We start from the raw sequence: 25,601 nt of genomic DNA, 5'->3' as shown, positions 1-25,601 counted from the left end.
GCTCCTGCTGTGCCCGACCGTCTTATTAGCTCGTGGCCGTACTGCTCCTGCTGTGCCCGACCGTCCTATTAGCTCGTGGCCGTACTGCTCCTGCTGTGCCCGACCGTCCTATAAGCTCGTGGCCGTACTGCTCCTGCTGTGCCCGACCGTCCTATTAGCTCGTGGCCGTACTGCTCCTGCTGTGCCCGACCGTCTTATTAGCTCGTGGCCGTACTGCTCCTGCTGTGCCCGACCGTCCTATTAGCTCGTGGCCGTACTGCTCCTGCTGTGCCCGACCGTCCTATAAGCTCGTGGCCGTACTGCTCCTGCTGTGCCCGACCGTCCTATTAGCTCGTGGCCGTACTGCTCCTGCTGTGTCTGACCGTCCTATAAGCTCGTGGCCGTACTGCTCCTGCTGTGCCTGACCGTCTTATTAGCTCGTGGCCGTACTGCTCCTGCTGTGCCTGACCGTCTTATTAGCTCGTGGCCGTACTGCTCCTGCTGTGTCCGACCGTCCTATTAGCTCGTGGCCGTACTGCTCCTGCTGTGTCCGACCGTCCTATTAGCTCGTGGCCGTACGTTTCAAGAGACCGTTAATGTTAGAAAACCGGCAAAACTGACGGCCTCACGGCCACGGCCGTCACGACTCCCGCAGACTGTGACTGCTGGTTGCTCCAAGAACCTGCAAAATCCCTCAGGCGCGAACTTACGTTATTTCTTTTTACCCGTTGCCAATAGCCATCGCGCACACTTATCCCTATTGCTCGAAGTCGACGCCGAATTCCTTGCCCATGGAACTTCCCTCGCGATAAGTTTGCCAACGCACGATGCTAACAAACTCGGTCTTATGGCTCGAAACAATCGCGTCATGGACCCTCACTACATCGCATGGATTCACATACCTAGCCTTTTCAGCACCTTCACTTATAGCTTTCAACGCAATAAGTAATTTAATTATTTCATTAACTTGCCCTCAAACTTGGTTATATACGTACATTGCCGATTTTCATGTTGTTGTTGATGCACTTGCGGGTGACAGCTACTAGGACTTAATTGTGTCTCACTGGTAACTAATTACCAGCGCACAGGTAATTAAAAAACGAATGATTGATAATAGTACTTGTCTATTGAACTTCAAGTTATAAGCACTCAAATGTGCAAGTGATGTAGGAATTGTATAATTGACGGACTATTAAATACCAAGGAACTAAAGAGCATTGGCAGATAATAACTAACATTATAAAGAATAGTTTAAATAATAAATGAAAAAATAACTGAATCATTACGCAACACCATCATAAAAATTAACTAATCGGGATTCAAAACCTATTTAGGAAAGGCAAGGAATTGAATATGGAACATGGATATTAATAATTCAAGGAAGTCGGGCTAACATGCCCAAATCTTCACAATTGGGTTAAGAACTCGCCTAAACGATGGCAGCTAGCCACCACCACCACACCACCACCACCACATACAATTTGAAGAGCGATAGTGCGGTGACTGCACTTCTGTTCAATACTTCCGTCTTCCTGTCTGCTGCGCTATTATTGCTCCGCGCCTGACACTCCCAATACTGCACGCCTGACACTCCCAATACTCCACGCCTGACACTCCCAATACTCCACGCTGACACTCCCAATACTCCGTGCCTGACACTCCCAATACTCCACGCTGACACTCCCAATACTCCACGCTGACACTCCCAATACTCCACGCCTGACACTCCCAATACTCCGTGCCTGACACTCCCAATACTCCACGCCTGACACTCCCAATACTGCACGCCTGACATTCCCAATTCTGCGCTCCTGATACGCTGAATATTGAGTTGTGTAGAGTTGTACAGAGTTGTACAAAGCTGTGCAGGGTTGTACAGAGCTGTGCAAACTTGTACAGGGTTGTACAGAAGTGTTGCCGCACGTGCGGGAAGTTTGTGACAAGTTTGTTTTGTTTGTTGCTTGATGGACGCCGTTGACATCCATACTATGTCCATACCATGGGGATAAATGGAGTGGCCATTTATGTGGCATAGGAATCTACATGGCAGCGACACTAATAGAGCATGGACTTCCATATGGCTGGGACATTCATATGTCATGGATATCCATATGGCATGAACATCCATATGTCACGGACTTCCATAGGACATGGACATTCATAGAACTGTACCTGGACTTTGCTAAAGCTTCTGACAAAGTTTACCAATGGGGTGCTCCTCAGAAGCTGAGGCTGTTGAGGTTAGAAGGAAGCCTGTTAGGCTGGATCCACATTTTCCGTACAGATTTAGTGCAAGCTGCCGCAATTGGAAACTGGAAATCGAGAAAATCGAGGATGAAAAGCGGAGTGCCACTGGGATCGGTGCGTGGACCTATCCTCATCCACATCGCCTACATCGACTCGGAACTTGATACCTACTCGCTCATCTTCATCGTCATTTGCGGACGATACATGAGTGCTGATGAGGATCACAGATGACCGACGGCGAGAGGTTACCCAATGACTTGTCGACAATTTACGAAATAATATGCAATACAACGGCACCAAGTTCGCAGTAATGAGATACAGAGTCGGCACAGAGACCAGGATGCCGCAACGCTACTTGTCATCGGATGGGACCGAAATTCAAGAAATTGAGGAGAAGCAACTGGTCCGAGATCTCGGCATGTTGATGAATACCGAAGCCACCACGTTCGATGACCACATCGAGGAAATAGTCGCGCACAGCCGGCACAGGTTGGATCTGGCGGACATTTCGAACGAGGGAATCAGCGCCAATGAACACTCTTCTGAGCCCTCGTGCTCCCAAATCTTGAGTACTACTGCCAGCTTTGGGCACCGCTCTGAGCTGGCGAGGTACGGAAACTGGAGTCAGTCTAGCGGAAATTTTCTTCCAGGATTAGTAGTATGAGGGAGCTGGACCTGAACTACTGGGAAAGGCTGAAACACCTGGGACTGTACTCAATGGAGTGAAGAAGAGAGGTATATCATACTGTACACTTGGAAGATGATAAACGGACTGGCTCCCAACTTTAAAAGTGAGATCTCCAAAATAGTAGTATATTACAACGACAAGATGGGGAGATTATGCAGGATTCCCCCATTTGATAACCGAGCCGCGGCCAGAATACAGACTATTCGTGAGGGATCACCACTGTCCGTGGTAGGACCGAGGCTGTTTGTTAAATTAACGCCTTACCAAAGGTGCTGAGAGGAGCACACAGCTGGTGTCGTGCACACAGCTGGTGTCGTGCACACAGCTGGTGTCGTGCACGCAGCTGGTTTCGTGCACACAGCTGGCGTCGAGCACACAGCTGGCGTCGTGCACACAGCTGACGTCGTGCACACATCGTCAGTGCCGTACTCAGCGTCAGCTCATTTATCAGTTCCAGCACGCAGCCTGCGACATGGACCTATTTTTATTGGCTGTTGTCGGCTGTTGTTGTTGAGTGTGGTGTGCTGTTGTTGGTTGTTATTACTTCGTATTGGATATTAGTATTTGTTATTGGTTGTTATAGTTTGTTGAAATTTCTTATCGGTTGTTATTGTTTGTTATAGTTTGTTATAATTTCTTAGCGGTTGTTATTGTTTGTTATAGTTAGTTATAATTTCTTATTGGTTGTTATAGTTTGTTATAATTTCTTAGCGGTTGTTATTGTTTGTTATAGTTAGTTATAATTTCTTATTGGTTGTTATAGTTTGTTATAGTTTGTTATAATTTCTTAGCGGTTGTTATTGTTTGTTATAGTTAGTTATAATTTCTAATCGGTTGTTATTGTTTGTTATAATTTCTTATCGGTTGTTATTGTTTGCTAATAGTTTACTCCGTACGCTGCTGCTGCCACACACCGGCTGGCGGTGACAGCTCTGCCTCGACCAGCCGTGTCTAGTGGAGCTCAGGACGTCGCGGCTGCCGTCCCTTCATTGTTAATTGGCGTCCAACCTGGGACGCCGTCATGACTGCCGTCCCTTAATTGTTAATTGGCGTCCAACCTGGGACGCCGTCGCGGCTGCCGTCCCTTAATTGTTAATTGGCGTCCAACCTGGGACGCCGTTGGCTGCCGTCCCTTCATTGTTAATTGGCGTCCAACCTGGGACGCCGTCGCGGCTGCCGTCCCTTCATTGTTAATTGGCGTCCACCCTGGGACGCCGTCGCGGCTGCCGTCCCTTCAGTGTTAATTGGCGCCCAACCTGGGACGCCGTCGTGGCTGCCGTCCCTGGCGTCCCAGCGTCTTGTGTTGCCAAGCAAACGCTGAGGAACTTTAAACCCGACGTGGGGGAGGGGGCCGGCCTAGGGTTAGGGGTTGTTCTTGGATAGAGTTTAGGGTTAATTTTAATCGTCAAGAGGTTAAAAGGTTAACCTTGCAAAAAATCATGGGTTTGCATGGCAAGTCCATGTTTGCCGCGCGATTTATCGTAAGAAATGGACCCGCAGCGGCGAGCCACTTCCACAATTACTCCTAATTTCGGGGGAATAAAATTCCTCATTTGACGTATAAATCCTGTTTTCTGTGTTACAAACTTTTATTTTGGGCTAGTAATTTTGACTCTTTTTTAAGGGAACAAATTGACTCTTTCGGGGAATAAATCGTGTATTTAGGGAAATAAACTGAGCTAGACGCGGCTAGCAGGCCACCCTGCCTCATTAATGAAAGGCTACAAAACTTGCCATTTAAATCACTATTTGCGTTTTGTAGCATACTATTAATAAACACAATTCCACACTACTAACAATACGCCGACGATGTCGTGAAGGCGTTACGCGGCTGCATGCTGACGGTCCTCTAAGTTTGCTCGAGAGTTTGCTCAATGAGACACTAGTGTTTAGTAGTAAGCTTTATTATTATTAATACCTGATTAATACCCTTATTATTATTAATACTTGATGGTGCAACACAAGATACGTGGGCCATACCGCACCGACAGCAACACCTCATAATGGGTGTGACAATTGTTGAGGAATAAGCTTAATATGTATATCATAATACTATTATATTTGCTGGTGCAACACAAGACTTCTGGGCCTTAGAAATGCTTCACGTACAACACGCACATTCTTTGAAGAAAGTATACTGGATGTTTTAGACTCGCCTGCAAATTCTTCTGACATCAATTCCATCGCAAAATCTATGGGCTATATTGGAACGAAGACTCCAGACAGATGACTTCGACAGTAACTAAGCCAATAAGTGCATGTTGAGAGACTGGTATAATAAAGAAAGGGCTTAAGTGTGTTCAACTTCGTGGTTAAATCCATGCTAAGTCGTGTTCAGATGCTTATAGGAGAAAAAGGAGGTTAAGTATCTCATTAATTACATATTTTTCTACCATTGACATATTTTTGTTCGTAAAACTTTACTTTAGCAAAAATTTGTCTTATTTTGCCACTGTAAGAATTTACTTGCACAGCACTGAAGATATGGCGTCCGAAGAGCCTTGTGTCTTGCGGACACTCAAGCCGAGAGCCGCGGCCTTCATCGTCCTGATGAGTGATGCTGGACACCATCGTCCTGATGAGTGATGCTGCACACCATCGTCCTGATGAGTGATGCTGTACATCATCGTCCTGATGAGTGATGCTGCACATCATCGTCCTGATGAGTGATGCTGCACATCATCGTCACGGTAGACGTAAGACGGCGCTAAAAGCTCCCCTCTTAGCGGCTCTCAGAGTGCAGACCTCACATTCATTATGAGGTGTTGCTGACGATGCGGTATGTTGCACGTGTCTTGTGTTGCACGTGTCTTGTGTTGCACCAGCAAATATAACAGTATCATGATGAATTAAGCTTATTCCTCAACACTCCACACATCCATTATGAGGTGTTGCTGGCGGTGAGGTATGGCGCACGGGTCTTGTGTTGCACGTGTCTTGTGTTGCACGTGTCTTGTGTTGCACGTGTCTTGTTTTGCACGGGTCTTGTGTTGCACGTGTGTTGTGTTGCACCAGCAAATATAACAGTATTATGTTGAATATTAAGCTTATTCCTCAACACTCCTCACATCCAATATGAGGTGTTGTTGGCGATGTGGTATGGCGCACGTGTCTTGTGTTGCACCCCATCATACAGGATAATATTTATAATAATAAAACTTATTCCTCAACATTAGTGTCTCGATCATTGATCACCATTATGTATAATAACATTATGGTGTGATCCCAAGTTCGGGTAGTTTTTATCATCTTGCGTGTAATTTTACTTGAAGTTAATTTGTTTTATTAAATTTGTTCGTTGTTATTTCAATTTTGCGGAGCTCGAGCGGAGGTGAGTAACGTGTTAGGCCCTGAGGTGTATTATCATTTTAGAATACGCGGTTTAATCCATGTAAATAATTTGTTGATGTGTATTGTTTGAAAGTTATTTATTTAGCTTACAAATCGGTAGATTAATTATTATTGTTTACGTTTATTTTGTTCTTTTACGAAAGACTCAAAACTTGAGCCTCGAAACTCGATTGTTCAGTAATATCTTGTTGACCCGCCCGTGGATTGTTTAAATTGATGAAGGATTTATGTCGGAAGGATTTATTTATGTCGGAAGGATTTATTTATGTCGGAAGGATTTATTTATGTCGGAAGGATTTATTTATGTCGGAAGGATTTATTTATGTCGGAAGTGATTTTAAGGGTAGACTATCAGTGACAAGCAGACTATGCGACCATTTCGTGGACCATCGTCCTACAAATGGTCTGATCCAGCAATGGTATATAATGCTTATTTCCTAACGCTTATGTCATATGCATCACTATTAATCATATGAACATTATGTTAAGACTTGTGCATCACTATTATTCATATCAACATAACGCTCATGTTTAATGCATCACTATTATTTATATCAACATAACGCTTATGTCATATGTATCACTATTATAAATTCATATCAATATAATGCTTATCTCTTATGCATCACTATTATTCATATCAATATAACGCTTATCTCTTATGCATCACTATTATTCATATTAACATAACGCTTATGTCGTATTCATCACTATTATTCATATTAACATAACGCTTATGTCGTATTCATCACTATTATTCATATCAACATAACGCTTACGGTATGTCTTGTGCATCACTATTATTCATATCAACATAACGCTTATGTCTTATGCATCACTATTTTTCATATCAATATAACGCTTATGTCTTATGCATCACTATTATAACATAACGCTTATGTCTTATGCATCACTATTATTCATATCAACATAACGCTTATGTCTTATTCATCACTATTATTCACATTAACATAACGCTTAGGTCTTATGCATCACTATTATTCATATTAACATTGCAGTAAGACATCACTATTAAGGCATCACTATTATTCATATAACATTATACTAAAGCTCATCACTCTAATACGTGTACCTACAGACGGTGCGACACGGCTTCCCCTACCAGCCCACGGCGCTCGCCTTCGACCCCATCCAGAAGATCCTGGCCGTGGGCACCAAGCATGGCTCCATCAGACTGTATCCTTTGCTGCCGTGTGTAGTGTCGTGTATACAGTGTCGTGTGTACCATGTGTATAGTGTCGTGTGTATCATGTGTGTAGTGTCGTGTGTATCATGTGTGTAGTGTCGTGTGTACCATGTGTGTAGTGTCCTGTGTACCGTGTGTGGACACGTGTAGTGTCGTGTGTACCATGTGTGTAGTGTCGTTGTGTACCATGCTGAGTGAGTTGTTCACGTGTGTATTGTCGTGTGTACCATGTGTGGACACGTGTGTATGATGTGTGGACACATGTTAGCATTCGGTATTTGAAGTCGTTTACTACGTCCATTCATCAATGCCTCCTCCTTTACTACGTCCATTCATCAATGCCTCCTCCTTTACTACGTCCATTCATCAATGCCTGCGCGTTTACTACGTTCATTCCTCATTGCCTGTGCGTAAACCACGTCCATTCATCAATGCCTGCGCATTTACTACGTTCATTTATCAATGCCTGCGCATTTACTACGTTCATTTATCAATGCCTGGCGTTTACTACGTTCATTCATCATTGCTTGCGGGTTTACTACGTTCATTCATCATTGCCTGCGCTTAAACTACGTCCATTCATCAATGCCTGCGCATTTACTACGTTCATTTATCAGTGCCTGCGCGTTTACTACGTGTTCATTCCTCAAAACCTGCGCGTTTACTACGTCCATTCATCATTGCCTGCGCCTTTACTACTACGTCCATTCATCAATGCCTGCGCCTTTACTAAGTCCATTCATCAGTGAATGCGCGTTTACTACGTCCATTCATCAATTCCTGATCGTTTACTACGTTCATTCATCAATGCCTTATTGTTTACTACGTTCATTCATCAATGCCTGCGCGTTTACTACGTCCATTTATCAATGCCTGCGCGTTTACTACGTCCATTCATCAATTCCTGGGCGTTTACTACGTTCATTCGTCAATGCCTTATTGTTTACTACGTTCATTCATCAATGCCAGCGCGTTTACTACGTCCATTCATCAATGCCTGCCCGTTTACTACGTCCATTCATCAATGCCTGCACGTTTACTACGTCCATTCATCAATGTCTGCGTTTACTACGTCCATTCATCAATGCCAGCGCGTTTGCTACGTGTTTATTCATCAATGCCTACCCGTTCACTACGCTCATTCATGTTTATTCACGTGGTACACATGCGAGTTTTCCTAAGCTCCTCCTCCAGCATCGGACGGCCCGGGGTTGACGCTCACATGAGGCACGAGAGCGAGGCGGCAGTGCTGTTCTTGGTGTTCCTGGTGAACGAAGGCGCCCTCATCAGCGCCACGGCCGACAGCAGCGTCCATATCTGGAACCTGCGCCAGAAGAGGCCCGAGATCGTCCACTCCCTCAAGTTCCAGCGTGAGAGGTGGGGTTAAGTTGCAGCGCCAGAGGTGGGTCAGGCTTTTAAGTGGCAGCGCCAGAGGTAGGTCNCATCGGTACTAGGGTCATCATCGGGACTAGGGTCATCATCGGGACTAGGATCATCATCGGGACTAGGGTCATCATCGGGACTAGGGTCATCATCGGGACTAGGGTCATCATCGGGACTAGAGTCAGCATCGGGCCTAGGGTCATCATCGGGACTAGGGTCATCATCGGGACTAGGGTCATCATCGGGACTAGGGTCATCATCGGGACTAGGGTCATCATCGGGACTAGAGTCATCATCGGGACTAGAGACATCATTGGGACTAGAGTCATCATCGGGACTAGGGACATCATTGGGACTAGAGTCATCATCGGGACTAGGGACATCATTGGGACATCATCGGGACTAGGGTCATCAGGGGCTAAGGTCATAGTTATATGTAGCTGGGGTTGTTGGACTTTGGCTCCCGTAAACCCCACATTGTGGATATTAACCTTTGGTCCTCACACCCCCTCCCCAGCAGCCCCTCGTAACCCTCTCTCTCCCTCTCTCCCAGTCCCCCTCAGCCCCCCTATAACTCCCTCCCTCCCCCCACGGCAGGGTGACGAGCGTGTGCCTGGCGCTGCAGAGCAAGTGGCTGTACGTGGGGTCGGAGCGCGGCAACGTCCACATCGTCAACGTCGAGACCTTCACACTGTCGGGCTACATCATTAACTGGAACAAGGCTATAGACTTGTGAGTACCTCATAATACTCATACGCCTCACAAGCCTTCACACTGTCGGGCTACATCATTAACTGGAACAAGGCTATAGACTTGTGAGTACCTCATAATACTCATACGCCTCACAAGCCTTCACACTGTCGGGCTACATCATTAACTGGAACAAGGCTATAGACTTGTGAGTACCTCATAATACTCATACGCCTCACAAGCCTTCACACTGTCGGGCTACATCATTAACTGGAACAAGGCTATAGACTTGTGAGTACCTCATAATACTCATACGCCTCACAAGCCTTCACACTGTCGGGCTACATCATTAACTGGAACAAGGCTATAGACTTGTGAGTACCTCATAATACTCATACGCCTCACAAGCCTTCACACTGTCGGGCTACATCATTAACTGGAACAAGGCTATAGACTTGTGAGTACCTCATAATACTCATACGCCTCACAAGCCTTCACACTGTCGGGCTACATCATTAACTGGAACAAGGCTATAGACTTGTGAGTACCTCATAATACTCATACGCCTCACAAGCCTTCACACTGTCGGGCTACATCATTAACTGGAACAAGGCTATAGACTTGTGAGTACCTCATAATACTCATACGCCTCACAAGCCTTCACACTGTCGGGCTACATCATTAACTGGAACAAGGCTATAGACTTGTGAGTACCTCATAATACTCATACGCCTCACAAGCCTTCACACTGTCGGGCTACATCATTAACTGGAACAAGGCTATAGACTTGTGAGTACCTCATAATACTCATACGCCTCACAAGCCTTCACACTGTCGGGCTACATCATTAACTGGAACAAGGCTATAGACTTGTGAGTACCTCATAATACTCATACGCCTCACAAGCCTTCACACTGTCGGGCTACATCATTAACTGGAACAAGGCTATAGACTTGTGAGTACCTCATAATACTCATACGCCTCACAAGCCTTCACACTGTCGGGCTACATCATTAACTGGAACAAGGCTATAGACTTGTGAGTACCTCATAATACTCATACGCCTCACAAGCCTTCACACTGTCGGGCTACATCATTAACTGGAACAAGGCTATAGACTTGTGAGTACCTCATAATACTCATACGCCTCACAAGCCTTCACACTGNCTCACGCGCCGTCGGCAGTGTCGCCCACCTCCACGTTGTCGTACACCCACGCGCCGTCGGCAGTGTCGCCCACCTCCATGTTGTCGTACACCCACGCGCCGTCGGCAGTGTCTCCCCACCTCCGTGTTGTCGTACACTCACGCGCCGTCGGCAGTGTCGCCCACCTCCACGTTGTCGTACACCCACGCGCCGTCGGCAGTGTCGCCCACCTCCATGTTGTTGTACACCCACGCGCCGTCAGCAGTGTCTCCCCACCTCCATGTTGTCGTACACCCACGCGCCGTCGGCAGTGTCCCCCCCACCTCTCCACCTGCCAGACGTACCCGACGTTGTCTCGCAGTTCGCAATTAAGCTGAGCGCAACATTGCAGAGGCGCGGTTTTTGCCCACGTAATGGCGCCGTGCATCCAAATTAAAGCCAGCGTGTGATGTGGCCAGGCTTAGCGCCTCGTAGCGCTGGCGGGGCTGCAGCTTTATGCTGCCGCGCGCACCAGCAAGATAAAAGATCCACAAATTTACTATATCTTAGTTAAACTGAAATAAATATAGGTGTTTTTTTGGTTGGTAAGATCATTAATTCTACTGTACTAAGCCTTAATTAAGCAGAACTAGATATATTTCTCTTATGGTTGATATGAGTACGAATGTAGTAAGCAATTTATCCAAACTCTACATCCCTCCAAACATTTCATGGCTGACGAACATTGCTTGGCTGACGAACATTGCTTGACTGGCGAACATTGCTTGGCTGATAAACATTAATTGCTTGGCTGATGAACATAGCTTGGCTGCTAAAGGAGCATTATCCGTGTTTTTTTTTCGTGCTAAATTTTATTTGTGTGTTAAAATAATAAATGCGTAATCAGTACAGTATTGGATCATGGCTCTTGAGACTACTGAAAACACTGGCGAAGGCTGTAAAACAGGCGATGACGCTAGATATAATATGCTGAGCGCCCCACCGCTGTGCTCGCGGTGTCTGACCGTTGCTCCAGTTGTGGGGTTAAGTTATTATGTAGGTAGGATACCTTACATTAAGTTATTATGTAGGTAGGTTTCCTTTCATTAAGTTATTATGTGGGTAGGATTCCTTACATTTCTTGTCACCTGTCCCTCCTTGTCACCTGTCCCTCCTTGTCACCTGTCCCTCCTTGTCACTTGTCCCTCCTTGTCACCTGTCCCTCCTTGTCACTTCGTCTCTCTGATATTCTAACGCTGCTTCTTTCGAGCCAGCTTCAGCGGGCTGGACAATTGAGACCTTCCGCCTCTTGTGGGTGATGAATAATTTGAGACTTTGAATAATTGAGACCTTCCGCCTCGCTGGCGATGTTATATTTTGACTTCCGGTGCGAAATATCTTGATAGCTGAATCTCTAGCCAACCATTCTACATCTACTGTTACTACTTACTACTCGATATGACATGAGATAATCAGTGAGCATGACGCGTATAGGGCAGCGCATTGTCGACATGGCGAGGGAGTACGGCGCTGTAGTAAAACTGAAATCGATACTATCTTAGACGGAAGGAACTCTTGGACTCTTAAGCGCCAAAGGAATATCGATCATATTCAAGCGTCGTTCCAACGTTAATGAAGACATGGGAAACTCCTGTTAATATGACTGCACGAACAACTCTCATAAAGTATATTAAATAGGACAAAAATTATGACTTTTGGGCTAGTGCGGCACGTGTTTTTTTTTAATTTGGACTTGAAATATTATTTGCACATAGGAACATTTTCTCAAAGACACCCATTCACGGAACGAATTAAGTTTGTATGTAGAAGTAGGACTGTGTTTTACGTTCAAGTTCACCTGTTTATTTTGCTGTTAATCACGTTTTTCTTATAAGAAATGGTGAACTTTTTGGCTATTTTCTTTACTTTTAAATTCCTGGTTAATCACGTTTCATTTGGCCCTCCATTCCCCGGCAGGTCTCGCAAGAGCCATCCCGGGGCCATCGTCCACCTCAGCGACTGCCCCGTAGACCCTGGCAAGGTAATTATTTTTAATCATTTATATAGTAATTTATATAATTTATTCTAATTATTTATATACTAGCAGGTAAGTCAGACACTGTCCGTGCTTAAAATTTCTTGAGAATATTTTATTCCGCTATTCCGAATCCTGCTATTTGTCTAGTTTTAATTGCCTTAATAATGAAGCTCATTTATATTTAATAGAAATCCCCCCCTTCAAACCAATATTTTAAATGAAACATAGAACTACCACTTGGCTCTCGTTTCCAAACATGGAAAAACTACTTTGCTCCTATTTGCTATTTCCAAATTAATGCGTATATGCCAATTTAAAATTAAAATTTCATTTATTTCTCTTTGTTTCTCGGATTTCCTGCAATCCATTCCTATATTCTCCCACTGAGAATGTCATTTATAGTCCAGGCAAAATCCCGACTCTATAAGTATCCTGGATACACGCCCCAACAATCCCCTATATTTTTTCGGTGCCAGGCTACAAACACTGAAAATTTAAGTAAATGTAAAGTCAATGTTTAAAACGGATGCATGAGAATTAGGCCTGCGTTACCAGGCCGGAGTTTTCATCATGCAGGAAGTAAAAGTTTCCCTTGAGTCGATATTTTGATCGTCATTTAATGCATCGACAACGAAGTGTTGTTGGCAATCTTTCTATCTTTAAGAAGTAATTATTTTGTTAACTATATATTTCATGTTAATTTACAACATAGACAACTTACTGTCGCCTCCTACCACAACAATGTTTCTTGATGCGCACCACCTGAGACGATGAAAACGTGCTGAAGACTCGGGACCAGCTGATGTTGTTGCTTAGATTTATCTTCACCCAGATTATTAACGTCCCTAACGTCCCGCCCTCCAGCTCCTGTTGGGGTTCGAGACGGGCTGGTGCTGTGGCTAAGATTTATCTCCTCCCAGATTATTAACGTCCCTAACGTCCCTGGGGAACGGGGGACATGTGTGGAGCACGGGGGGCATGTGTGGGGCACGGGGGACATGTGTGAAGCACGGGGGTGGGAGATACTTTCGTGAAATTTAAGTTGCGGATTATCACGGTTATGTGCTGTACCCGCAAGACACTTGAGATTGTGGAACGTGAGGTATGGGGGCTGTGGCTCCCCTCTGGTAGCCACAGCCCCTTCACCCTCCTCCCTATCCTCACTCCCCTTCCTCCCCTACAGTGCCTGGAGATCCCCATCGTGTACGACGCGTACGACACCGGCGACTACTCGCCAGAGTGCGAGTTCCCTCCACGGCCGAGCCTGCAGGTACCGAGGTCTCCCCTCTCCGCGACGACCAAAAGACAACCTTCACCTCAACCATCATCACCACCACCACAACCATGTTCCACCACACCCACCAACCATAAACCCCAACAACAGTCGCCTAACACCACCAGAAAGCAAGGAGTAGGTTGCTGTGTTGTGTCTGTTGCTCGAGTTGTTTACATGTCGCACCTTGACGCCTTGCCGGCATGCCACTCTTGACTTGTGCATCTGCCACTCTTGTCCACTCAGCTGGCCTCAACTGCCACTCTTGTCCACTCAGCCGGCCTCATCTGCCACTCTTGTCCACTCGGCTGGCCTCAACTGCCACTCTTATCCACTCAGCCGGCCTCATCTGCCACTCTTGTCCACTCAGCCGGCCTCAACTGCCACTCTTGTCCACTCAGCCGGCCTCATCTGCCACTCTTGTCTCTTATACACATCTAGATGTGTATAAGAGACAGATCTTTCCCCACGGTGCGTGTCCACCTCCACCATCTTTCCCCACGGTACGTGTCCACCTCCACCATCTTTCCCCACGGTGCGTGTCCACCTCCACCATCTTTCCCCACCACCATCATCTACTGCCACCACCCCACCACCATCATCCACGGTGTGGAATTATCATCCATGACCATCAATATCACTGAATGATGACAGATTAACTCGACTTAATCCTCCAGTTAATGATTAACATGCACCAATGTTAACTAAGCGTTGTAACTGAACTTTCTTTCTTTCTTTCTTTCTATTAACGGAACTTTCTCTCCCTCAGCCAAAGTGAACAAGGACGGCAAGCAGGAGACGTGCAAGCCCATCCTGAAGGTGGAGTGGACCTCCACCAAACTGGGGTGAGGGGGAGTGGGCGGGAGTGTGTTGCGCGGGGGGAGTGTGGTGAATGAGTGTGGTTCACTGGGGGAGTGTGGTGCACTGAAGGCAGTGTGATGCACTGGAGGGAGCGTGACCTCATGACTTTATGATTAGTTTAGGACTTCCCAGTCCCCGGTCACGCTGATGCGCCGCCTTCGTCGTCCTCCGTCTCCGAGTCGTCGTCGGATGTAACGTTGGACGTGTTCCGTCTATTTGCCCTCCTTTGGGCCAGCTGATGCAAGATGCTGTTGCTTGTCACTTACCACGGACAGTGATCCCTCACGAAGAGTCTGTACTCTGGCCGCGGCTCGGTTATTAAATGGGGGAATCCTGCACCGTCTCCCCCTTCTTTCGTTGTAATATGTCATTATTTTGGAGGTCTCACTCTCAAAGTTGGGAGCCAGTCCGTTTATCATCTTCCAAGTGTACAGTATCCAGTGAGTACAATCCCAGGTGTTTTTACCGAGTGTAAAAACAATTACATTTTACAAATTTAATTCACTGATTACTTGTGCCTGATCACGCTTTACTTTCACTGTTTCACTACTTTCCTGAGATAAAATTTTCTGATTTTTAACTTGTTTGCGCGATTGTTGACTTACAGTTCAGCCTAGCGTTAGCTGATCCCGAAATATTTACGAATTTATACATATAAGAATTGCCTGAATACTTCCAATTAACTTCCACACTTCAGTGGCTTACTGAGTTCACTGATCTACCACGAACGCTTCACTGAATTTAAAACATTTGGGCTCAGACAGCAAAGCGTGGTAAATGAAACGGTGAAAATTCGATTCCCTCCAGTGTAGTGCACTGAAGGGAGTGTGGTGCGCAGCAGTGAGTGTGATGTACTAGGCGTGTAGTGAACCTCCAGCAAACTTGGGGGTAGGGGAGTGTGGTGCACTGGGGTGAGGGAGTGTGGTGCGCTAGGTTGTAATGTTTCTGTACATGTGTTACTTTGTAAATATAAATAAGATATTCAATTAGAAATTGATTCCATAAGTCGTGCTGTGGACCCAAGGGGCTCGAAAGAATGAATGCTCGGAGTTCTATCATTAACACGACGTACAAAAGTGTATGCAAGAAGAACATTGCCACATACGCCGTATTTGGTCCGTTGAGTGGTGGTGCTGAGTGGTGAGTGGTGCTGGCGAGTGGTGAGTGGTGCTGCTGAGTGGTGAGTGGTGCTGCTGAGTAGTGAATGGTGCTGCTAAGTGATGAGTGGTGAGAGGTGGGTGGTGGTTAATGGTGCCGTGCCTGTGTGTAGCTTAGCGCTTGTGATGTTGATATAGAACTACTCATCCCCGTATATGTGGTGTTAGACATCACCGTATGATGTGGTTGCCCACTAATGTGGTGCTGGTGTGCAGGGAATCGTTCATCATATTCTCCGGGGGTTTGACCAATAACCACGCAGGCCGCACCCCCAGCATCACAGTGATACACGGCAAGACCACCACAGTCCTCGAGATGGAGCACAACGTCGTGGACTTCATCACACTCTGCGAGAGTCCCTGGCCTTCAGGTGGGCATTACTACTTACGGCAAGTATGGTGCACTGCACTGTACATCAGCTCAAGTGTGATGTAGGCCTGAACTAGTACGGTGCACTGCACCGTACATCAGCTCGAGTGTGATGTAGTCCTGAACTAGTACGGTGCACTGCACTGTACATCAGCTCGAGTGTGATGTAGGCCTGAACTAGTACGGTGCACTGCACTGTACATCAGCTCGAGTGTGATGTAGGCCTGATCATCATAGTTTCAAGCAACTAAGCATCAATAAAAGCTCACTCATTTGTGTGATGTCATGACATTCGTCCACGCGAGTGTGATGCACAGCTATCGACTTAGTGGTGCTTGTGTGGTGCGTTGGCACGTTCACCCCCTCATGTAGCCCTCTCACTTCCCCCAGACCTAGCAGCCCCCACTTCCCCCAGACCTAGCAGCCCCCACTTCCCCCAGACCTAGCAGCCCCCACTTCCCCCAGACCTAGCAGCCCCCACTTCCCCCAGACCCTGTCTCTTATACACATCTAGATGTGTATAAGAGACAGAGACCTATCAGACCCCCACTTCCTCCAGACCTAGCAGACCTCCACTTCCCCCAGACCAAGCAGACCCCCACTTCCCCCAGACCAAGCAGACCCCCACTTCCCCCAGACCAAGCAGACCCCTATGCGCTGGTGGTGCTACTACACAACGACCTGGTGGTGGTGGACCTGCTGACGACGGGGTACCCATGCCACGAGAACCCGTACCCCATGGACCTGCATGAGTCACCCGTCACCTGCTGCGCCTACTTCGCCGACTGTCCCGCGGACCTCATCCCCGCCTTCTACTCCGTGGGGGCCGCCCGGGCCCACAAGACCGGCTTCAGTCCCCGCGAGTGGCCCGTGTGTGGGGGCGAGTGGAGCTCCACGTCCTGCGGCTACCCTGAGCTCATCGTCACGGGGTGAGTGGTGCTGGCGAGTGGTGAGTGGTGCTGCTGAGTGGTGAGTGGAGCTCCATTAGTGACATACGATTATAGTAGCGGTGATGGCAGATGATGGCAGATGACAGTAACCGCCACCCACGCCCCCAGGCACGCTGACGGGTCCCTGAAGTTCTGGGACGCGTCCTCCGTAAGCCTGCAGGTGCTCTACAAGCTCAAGACGACCAAGGTCTTCGAGAAGGACAAGACGAAGGGCGCGACCGCCGACGACGACGATCCCTTCGCCGTGCAGCACGTCTGCCTCTGCCCAGAGTCACGGCTCCTCGTCGTGGCAGGGGCGTCGTGCCACGTCATGCTCTACAGATACTGCAAGCAGGAGACCTGCGCTGAGATACCCGTGAGACGTGGGCACGTGTGGGGCATGGGGGCACGTGTGGGGCACGGGGAACACGTGTGGGGCAAGCTCGAGACCTGCGCTGAGATACCCGTGAGACGTGGGCACGTGTGGGGCACGGGGGACATGGGGGTTCCACTCAGCCGGCCTCATCTGCCACTCTTGTCCACTCAGCCGGCCTCAACTGCCACTCTTGTCCACTCAGCCGGCCTCATCTGCCACTCTTGTCCACTCAGCCGGCCTCATCTGCCACTCTTGTCCACTCGGCTGGCCTCAACTGACTGCAAATGTCACTCTTATCCACTCGGCTGGCCTCAACTGCCACTCTTATCCACTCAGCTGGCCTCAACTGCCACTCTTATCCACTCAGCTGGCCTCAACTGCCACTCTTATCCACTCAGCTGGCCTCAAATGTCATTCTTGTCACTCGGTTGGCCTCAACTGACCGCAAATGCCACTCTTTCCACTCAGCTGGCTTCAACCCCCCTTAAGTTTATGTTTAAGGACTCAGACAAGTCCGACGTTCTTGGGTTCCGTTCAGAACATCACAACCTCGTCCGCGGCCGCACGTAGCCCCGCCTACAGGAGACTCCGCCAGAGTGCTCGCAACTTGCGGGCGTTGGAACCAACGTTGCTCTCATCTCGATGTCAATAATGCTTTCCACTCTCCCACTCAATTTCCTTCAACTGTCACTCATATCAATTTAGCTGAAATTCTAACGCACTGAGATGTCTGATTGACACTCTGGTCCTGCCACTCTTGCCCACTCAGCCGGACCCATGTACCACTCTTGCCCACTTTAGGCAGTGGGCACCGTCATGATGCAGGATGCCCAGTGCCCACTGCCCTCAGATCCCCTCTTCTGTCCTCCAATTTTCTTATTTGTCATCCAATTTCTTGTTATCGAGTCTGTCCACTCAGCAAGCGTTAGTGACTGCCTGGTAATGACGTTCGTTAGTGACTGCCTGGTAGTGACATTTGTTTGTGACTGCCTGGTAGTGACGTTTGTTGCCAGTGGATCTGCTGGTTTTTCTCTTCGTATCGACAAATCATTTTTTTAGTTTCGTTTCGCTTCATTTCGAAGAGCCGCGTTTCTTTTCAAAATTTACACAACAGTCGTATTTTTTTAGAATAGTCCTATTTGTTTTCTTTTTCTTAGAATAATTCTATTTGTTATATATTTTTTTAGAATATTCCTAATTATTTTTATTTGTTGTAGAAGAGTCGTATATTGCTCGACTCCTAGCGACCTGTGTTTATCGTAGAGAAGTCGTGTGTTGTAGCACGCGTGCTCGTAGCCATGTACACAACTCACTTGCATCTGCATAGTCCATTAGTTTATCCAAGTACGATAAATGACAAGAGAATGCAATATATTAAAAATATTCAAGGAGTCAAACGATTCTTTGGCTAGCTTTTTAGAAAGTTTAATATATTAACGACGTTTCGAAGGTAAAAAAACGCTTATTTTCTGGTTGAGTGAGTAAGATTGATTAATAAAATTTTATTGAACAAATTTACATTATACTCCTGAGTATAAACAAACTGAAGAATGAAGTTCAAAGATTACTCCGGAAACTTCAGCTATCGTTGGGCGGATAGTGTTGGGTCACTGCAAGATGACGATGCTGGTGGGTTCCTCCAGCACTGCATGATGATGTTGGTGGGCTCCTCCAGCACCGCATGATGATGCTGGTGGGTTCCTCCAGCACCGCATGATGATGCTGGTGGGTTCCTCCAGCACCGCATGATGATGCTGGTGGGTTCCTCCAGCACCGCATGATGATGCTGGTGGGTTCCTCCAGCACCGCATGGATGCTGGTGGGTTCCTCCAGCACCGCATGATGATGCTGGTGGGTTCCTCCAGCACCGCATGACGATGCTGGTGGGTTCCTCCAGCACCGCATGATGATGCTGGTGGATTCCTCCAGCACTGCATGATGATGCTGGTGGATTCCTCCAGCACTGCATGATGATGCTGGTGGATTCCTCCAGCACTGCATGATGATGCTGGTGGGTTCCTCCAGCACCGCATGATGATGCTGGTGGGTTCTTCCAGCACCGCATGATGATGCTGGTGGGTTCCTCCAGCTCAGGGCAAGTGTGAGCTTGTCTCAGGTGGTTCACTTGCCCTCCAGACGGGAGGTGGAAGGTGATACGGCTGCTCAATATCCTATTCGTTGAAATGCCGGTTAAATTAAAATAAATTGCATTCTCGTATCATTTTTTCGAACTTGTATAAGGAGCACATTCTGTCCTCTTATAGCAGTTCAGTAGGTGCACACGTTGCCATCTTCTGTGCCAGTTGAAGGATGAGTGGCATGAGGCTCAGGATGTAGACAACCGCCACTTTAAGTCGTGACGGATGCCTTGCTGCTCGCGCTGGTCCCGTAGCCACGTTACGGGTCATAACTATCATTATGATTATCATTGTCATCACCGTTCAGTTAGAATTTGCAATGCTCACTTAATGGCTGGAGCTAGCTAGGAGCTTTACTAGGAACTCTGGGATGTGGTCACTAAGCGGTCTACTGGTGTGTTAGGAATATTAGGACGTATAACGTATTAGGATTATTAGGACTTATTATTATATCATCATTGTTAGGATTATTAGGACGTAAAACATATTAGGATTATTGGGACACATTACTATATCATTATTGTTAGGATTATTAGGACGTATAACGTATTAGGATGACCTTCACCCCTCTGATCATTGGGGTGATGACATCTCCCAACTCTGATCAGGAATAACCCCCTTTACCCCCTCCTACGCGTGACAGCAGGCGTCCCTGGACATCTTCGTGACAGTGCACGTGCGTGGGGGCATGCAGAAGAAGCCCCCGGGCTACCAGGCTGAGCTGGTGTGTCTCACCCCCTGGGTGAACGGCGAGCCTCCCGGCCAGATAACCGCCCTCGCAGTCAACTCTGCGTACGGCCTGTGAGTGTACGGGGTGCTGTACACTCTACAGTGTACTGGATACTATACAGTGTACTGTTTAAGATACAGTGTAGTGGGCACTGTGGACTGTACAGTGTACTGGATACTATACAGTGTACTGTACAGTGTAGTGGGTACTGTACAGTTTACTGTATAAGGTACAGTGTTGTGGGTACTCTGGAATGTTCGGTGTACTGGATACTGTACAGTGTACTGTATAATGTACTGTGCGTATACAGTGTACTGGCCACTGTGGACTGTATAGTGTACTGGGAACTGAACCGTTTACAATGTGAGTCTAACTGTGCACGGTACATTTCAGTCGTGCTATCACTCTACCAGCTGATGCGTGGTACGTTACATTCTAATGATATCCATGCGTTTATTGAGACCCTTCAGTTTGGTGAGACTCTGAACCATAGAGGGGCAATGTACCCATGTTAAGCCCACTGACCCATAGAGGTGCTTCTGTGCCCAGCTGAGGTCACAGAACCTCTCCCAGCTTAGGTCCCAGGTTATGTCCTAAAACAAGTCCCAGGTTATGTCCCAGAACAGGTCCCAGGTTATGTCCCAGAACAGGTCTCGGGTTATGTCCCAGAACAGGTCCCAGGTTATGTCCCAGAACAGGTCTCGGGTTATGTCCCAGAACTGGTCCCAGGTTTTGTCCCAAAACAGGTCCCAGGTTATGTCATGGATGAGGCCTCAGAACAGGTCCTAGGTTATGTCCCAGATGTGGTCTCGGAACAAGTGTCAGGTTAAGTTTTAGGTTAGGTCCCCCCATACATAAAAGTCCTCTGGTTGCCAGGATCGCGTACGGCAACGAGAGCGGGCTGGTGATCGTGGACTACGTGCAGAACACGTGCCTCCTGAACATGGGCACACCTGAGCTGTACGGCGCCGCGGACCCGTACCAGAGAGTACCGCGCTCCCCTAAGAAGCCCGACCAGAAAGACGAGGACAGAGATCCGTCGCCTTCGTCAGATCAGGTACGTGGCTCTCCGCCTATGCAAGTAGTATAATAGTGAATAGTGTACTTCAGGATACGGAATTTGGTCTCAATGTATTGCTACCTAAAATAATTGGTGTAGGTTCTACGTAGGAATAGTTGGGCTGTAAACATTCCCGTGTAGGTTCCAAGGTTAGATTAGTATAGATTAGAATTCCGAATTGCGTTTCTTAGAGTTGATGTAGGCAACCGTTCTGTAATACATAGTTTTATCCAAAAAATACCCGTGTGTGTTGTACGCAAGTAGGTACGTGTATAGTTGTTATATATCTATAATCGCGATGCTAGTTCGTGTACAATGTACATAGTTACTCAGTTGAGGGTCAAAGAACAGGACATTAGGATAACAATGTGGGACTCCTGGTGTGCAGGCAGTTAGGAATCAAAGCAGCTGCATTGCGTAATTGGTACTAGGCACTCTAAGTTAACTACAAACGTATGTAGATCTTTTCTCTTTGTATAGAAAATTAGTTTTAAATAGATTCGCCGACATAGTCACTACGTCGAGGTCCTACTCTTGCAATGCGTGTAGCAGAGTTCTGCCTGACTGTCTGCAGCATCCTGAGTTAGTTGGGCGATTTAGTTTCTTAATGTGTCACTCCGAGAGTACAGTGCAGGCTGCAGGTTGATGATTATATTAATATCTGAGAGAAGAGTTTGGTATAGTAAGGTATATTCGTTTAAAATATTTGGGTCTTATAAGCCGTCAGGATAATTTACTCGCACTTTTCACGAATGAATTTATTTCAGAATTCATCTTCTGCGAGGTTATAGCCTCGACTTAAATTTCATGTTCATGTCCAATATCTGCAGGAGGCCTTAATCGTTAAGAACTTTGATGAGGTCATGATGATCACGGCGCTGTACTTCAGTCGGCCAGTTTAGTTCTTTAACCCTTTGTCTACTGCGGGTAACTCTACCAGGCTATTGGGTAGCAATATCAGTGTATCCGCAACCTAAGTGTTAACACTTTGTATACAGGCTGTAACTTTGTACCTGGCAGTTAGGTACGAGAGTTACCTTTTAAGTGGTGTTGAGTACGGTTGATGCCAGATGACAATGAGTAAACTCTACCATGTTTTTGGGTAGGAATAGCATTGATAATGGTACATGTATCCGTTGACAGAGGGTTAAAGTAACTGTCATATCTGCTGGTCCCTGAAACTTGTATTGGTTTTCTTTACCGTGATTGTCGTGCAGCTGTCAGCTGTCTGTCTGATGTCATCCTCGTGTGTTGGTGGTTTGAGTGCCTGATGTCAGTGAAAGTTTACCGTGTTCTTGATCTCACATTTTGTAGTTGTACTTCAATTATTAGGGTAACAATAATAAATAAATCTCGGTCGCATAACTTGTAAGGCAATATAAAACATTAGTCAACTCACTGAAGTGATGTCAGAGGTACATATGCTAAAAGTTAAGTTGATTGAATATCGATTTAATCCAAGAACAAGAATTGGAAGAAATATAAATTGTCTCACAGTTAGTATTCGTTGATTACAATGTCGGTAGTACCGGGCCATGTAGCTGCTGTGTAGTCTGGAGATGTAATCCAGACGGAGGTATCGTCCGCACCTCTTATCTATAGGTACATCACGGTGCCAACTAGGTACATCACGGTGCCAACCGTGTGTTATCCACACGTCTAAGTGTCATCCACATATGTTGGTTGGTTGGTTGGTGTGGTGTAGGCCAAGCAAGACATGCTATTTCCATCCCACTGTAAATCAAGGCTAATGCGCTTCATTTATCAAGCCAGCATCCGTAATATCTTTGACGTCGCAAAGAGTTGCTCAGTGACTTCTGTAACTACGTAAATTAGTTAATTGAAGCTTCATTAATTGAAGCGGTAGGCTAATCCTAAATCTTTGAGTTCAACGTGGTAGAGTTTTCCATGATATTTAACAATGAAACTGTTCACCTTGGTATAGTTCAACATGATAGTTGATCAATTATGTTGGATTTCATTATATTTTGATTTTATTTTCGTGGTTGTATGGTAGAAGTATGAGCGATAACGAATTTTATCGCTGGCTTGTCAAAAATGCTCGTACCTTCGTGTGACCGAGAGGGGTAAGCAGACTTGTACTTCACTCACTTGCTCAAATGTCAACCATATCTTAAGTCTTCCAAACATTCATCCCGTTTTCACTAAACTAATATGTTCATCTAAGTGCGGGTGACTTGTTTTTTTTTTAAACATGACAGTTAGTTGGTTGTTTGTTACTCATTGGCTGCAACGCCCTCCTAAAGAAGTTTTTGGACTCCTCAATATAGGAATTCAAAGATATCGCCAGAGGATGCCATATTGACGAGATTGACGGAGGCCCCTGCTCAAGTTATGGGGGCTCGGGGAGTCGTGAGGAACTTCTTGCATCCGTGAAAAGCATGAAGAAGATGGATAACCGAGGAAAAGGGGAGCTAGATATACAAAAGTCCATGATACGAAAGTACTGCAAGTCGAAAGACGAGCAAACCAAACCTACTGATTCTAAGATTGACTTGCTAAAATTTCTCACCCGGAAGGAAAGCAAATCGAAGGTCTTGGTAAAGGAAGATAAGCCGAAGGAAGGTGAGGAAGATTCGGAGGATTTAAGTGAAGGAAGCTTCAAAAAATGTCACGCCAAATCTGATTACAAAAATTGCGGTCCTGAAGAGGAAATGGAGCTTGGGAGGTGCGAATCAGACGACCTCCTGTTATCTCTTGTTAGTAACGCTACTGACGCCGCTGACATCACCTTAACTGAAACGGCAGCTCAGGGCCTACCTGATGATGACATCACCTGCGACAAAACTGAGGATGAAGCTAAAACGGACGCTGAATCCAAGCCCAATGAACGCAAAGCATCGCGCTTCAGGCTACGTGACACCTTTACGAAATTTGACGCAAAGGTGCGACGAGCTTTCTCCTGGGAAGCCAGCACATCGCTTGATGGCCCTCCCGGAGAAGAGGGCCAGAATCAAGAAGAGGAAGGAGTGAGAGACACGCCTCTGGACGACGTCATTGAGGCTGAAGTTGATGAAGCCCAAGACGCTTTGACGACGATTGAGAGACGATGCAGCTCGGTGAGCACTACCACGTCTGAAGGTGGCAGTCCTGTATCAGGGGTCGTCTCGAGTTCAAACTCGACGCTGCATTCGAGTAAAAGAGGCTCTATCGAGTCGACACCTGAGGATGAATGCAAAGGATTGCCTCCAAGCACTGTCGGAGACGATCCAGACGAGAAAGGTTCCGGGAACAGGTCATCTTTAGTACTCTTCGACGAAAAGGGCAGACCTGTCCCCCCTGCTCGAAGCAAGGGCCGTCTTGCTGAGTCTAAAATCCGATCTCGTAAAGGCTCGGATGAAGGTGATCGGGTATCCGGGAGTTTGACTGTGTCCGGTCCGAGTAGCTTGCAGTCAACCGGTATATCTCCAAACGAAGCAGGGAAAACTTCTAAACCTCTGATCGGCCTCAATATCGACGAAGCACAAGCGCACGCCGACTACGGCGATCCAAACGCACGAGAAACAAATTCAAATCCACACACGCCTTCTCCGGGGTCCCATCTTCTTGTTGGCGGGGCTGCCACGACTTCTGGGTCATCAGGTGTCACTAGCCCAACGAGTCTGGGTGCCTTGAAGAACTTCATGAACAGCATCACGAAAATAGCTTCGTCCTCTCATGGTACTCACGGTATGTTGACACTGCTTCGACTGTTTCTTCTGTACTGTGCAAGACCATAGGTTACCTCAAATGGCCCGACACCGTTTGAACTTCTCTAACCCAAGCACTTTTAGTTTGGTCCTCACTAACACTCGAGTATTGCATTAGACTTGGTACAGCTTCGTACTAACACCTGGTTATTTGTGCGTTGGGGTCTCATATTCCCTACTCATCAAACTCCTTCGTAGGGGTTGCTTCTTCCTGTCATCAACTACACCCATTGATTGACATGTGTTGCGTGACTTACTGGCCGCTTGTTACCACTTCTCTCACTACAAC

At 46.9% G+C, this 25,601-nt stretch overlaps 2 protein-coding genes and 1 long non-coding RNA gene across 3 annotated transcripts in view; all 3 read left to right on the top strand.

The window, feature by feature from the left end:
* Window positions 1–9,591, top strand: part of LOC125179293 (syntaxin-binding protein 5-like) — a 27,918-nt gene extending 18,327 nt beyond the window's left edge. The window contains exons 2-4 of the mRNA XM_047884878.1: window positions 7,365–7,462; window positions 8,667–8,849; window positions 9,453–9,591. Of these exons, the coding sequence (XP_047740834.1) occupies window positions 7,365–7,462; window positions 8,667–8,849; window positions 9,453–9,591 (420 nt within the window). The remainder of the gene's footprint in view (window positions 1–7,364; window positions 7,463–8,666; window positions 8,850–9,452) is intronic.
* A 1,026-nt stretch (window positions 9,592–10,617) lies between these two features.
* On the top strand, window positions 10,618–13,596 carry LOC125179292. The gene is made up of 3 exons (XR_007157215.1): window positions 10,618–10,666; window positions 12,648–12,711; window positions 13,573–13,596. It is a non-coding gene; the product is annotated as an uncharacterized LOC125179292 (long non-coding RNA).
* Window positions 13,597–13,768: 172 nt separating this feature from the next.
* LOC108681707 (syntaxin-binding protein 5-like) overlaps window positions 13,769–25,601 on the top strand; it is a 33,614-nt gene continuing 21,781 nt past the window's right edge. Inside the window, exons 1-9 of the mRNA XM_047884877.1 lie at window positions 13,769–14,119; window positions 14,436–14,484; window positions 14,751–14,826; window positions 16,216–16,370; window positions 17,007–17,298; window positions 17,428–17,764; window positions 20,456–20,613; window positions 21,419–21,599; window positions 23,894–25,292. Coding sequence (XP_047740833.1) covers window positions 13,769–14,119; window positions 14,436–14,484; window positions 14,751–14,826; window positions 16,216–16,370; window positions 17,007–17,298; window positions 17,428–17,764; window positions 20,456–20,613; window positions 21,419–21,599; window positions 23,894–25,292 — 2,998 coding nt within the window. The remainder of the gene's footprint in view (window positions 14,120–14,435; window positions 14,485–14,750; window positions 14,827–16,215; window positions 16,371–17,006; window positions 17,299–17,427; window positions 17,765–20,455; window positions 20,614–21,418; window positions 21,600–23,893; window positions 25,293–25,601) is intronic.

This window comes from Hyalella azteca, unplaced genomic scaffold (genome assembly GCF_000764305.2).
Source record: "Hyalella azteca isolate HAZT.00-mixed unplaced genomic scaffold, Hazt_2.0.2 contig16387, whole genome shotgun sequence".
Lineage (NCBI taxonomy): Eukaryota > Metazoa > Arthropoda > Malacostraca > Amphipoda > Hyalellidae > Hyalella > Hyalella azteca.
The sequence above is the reverse complement of the archived record's forward strand: the minus strand, read 5'-3'. Positions and strand labels throughout refer to the sequence as shown.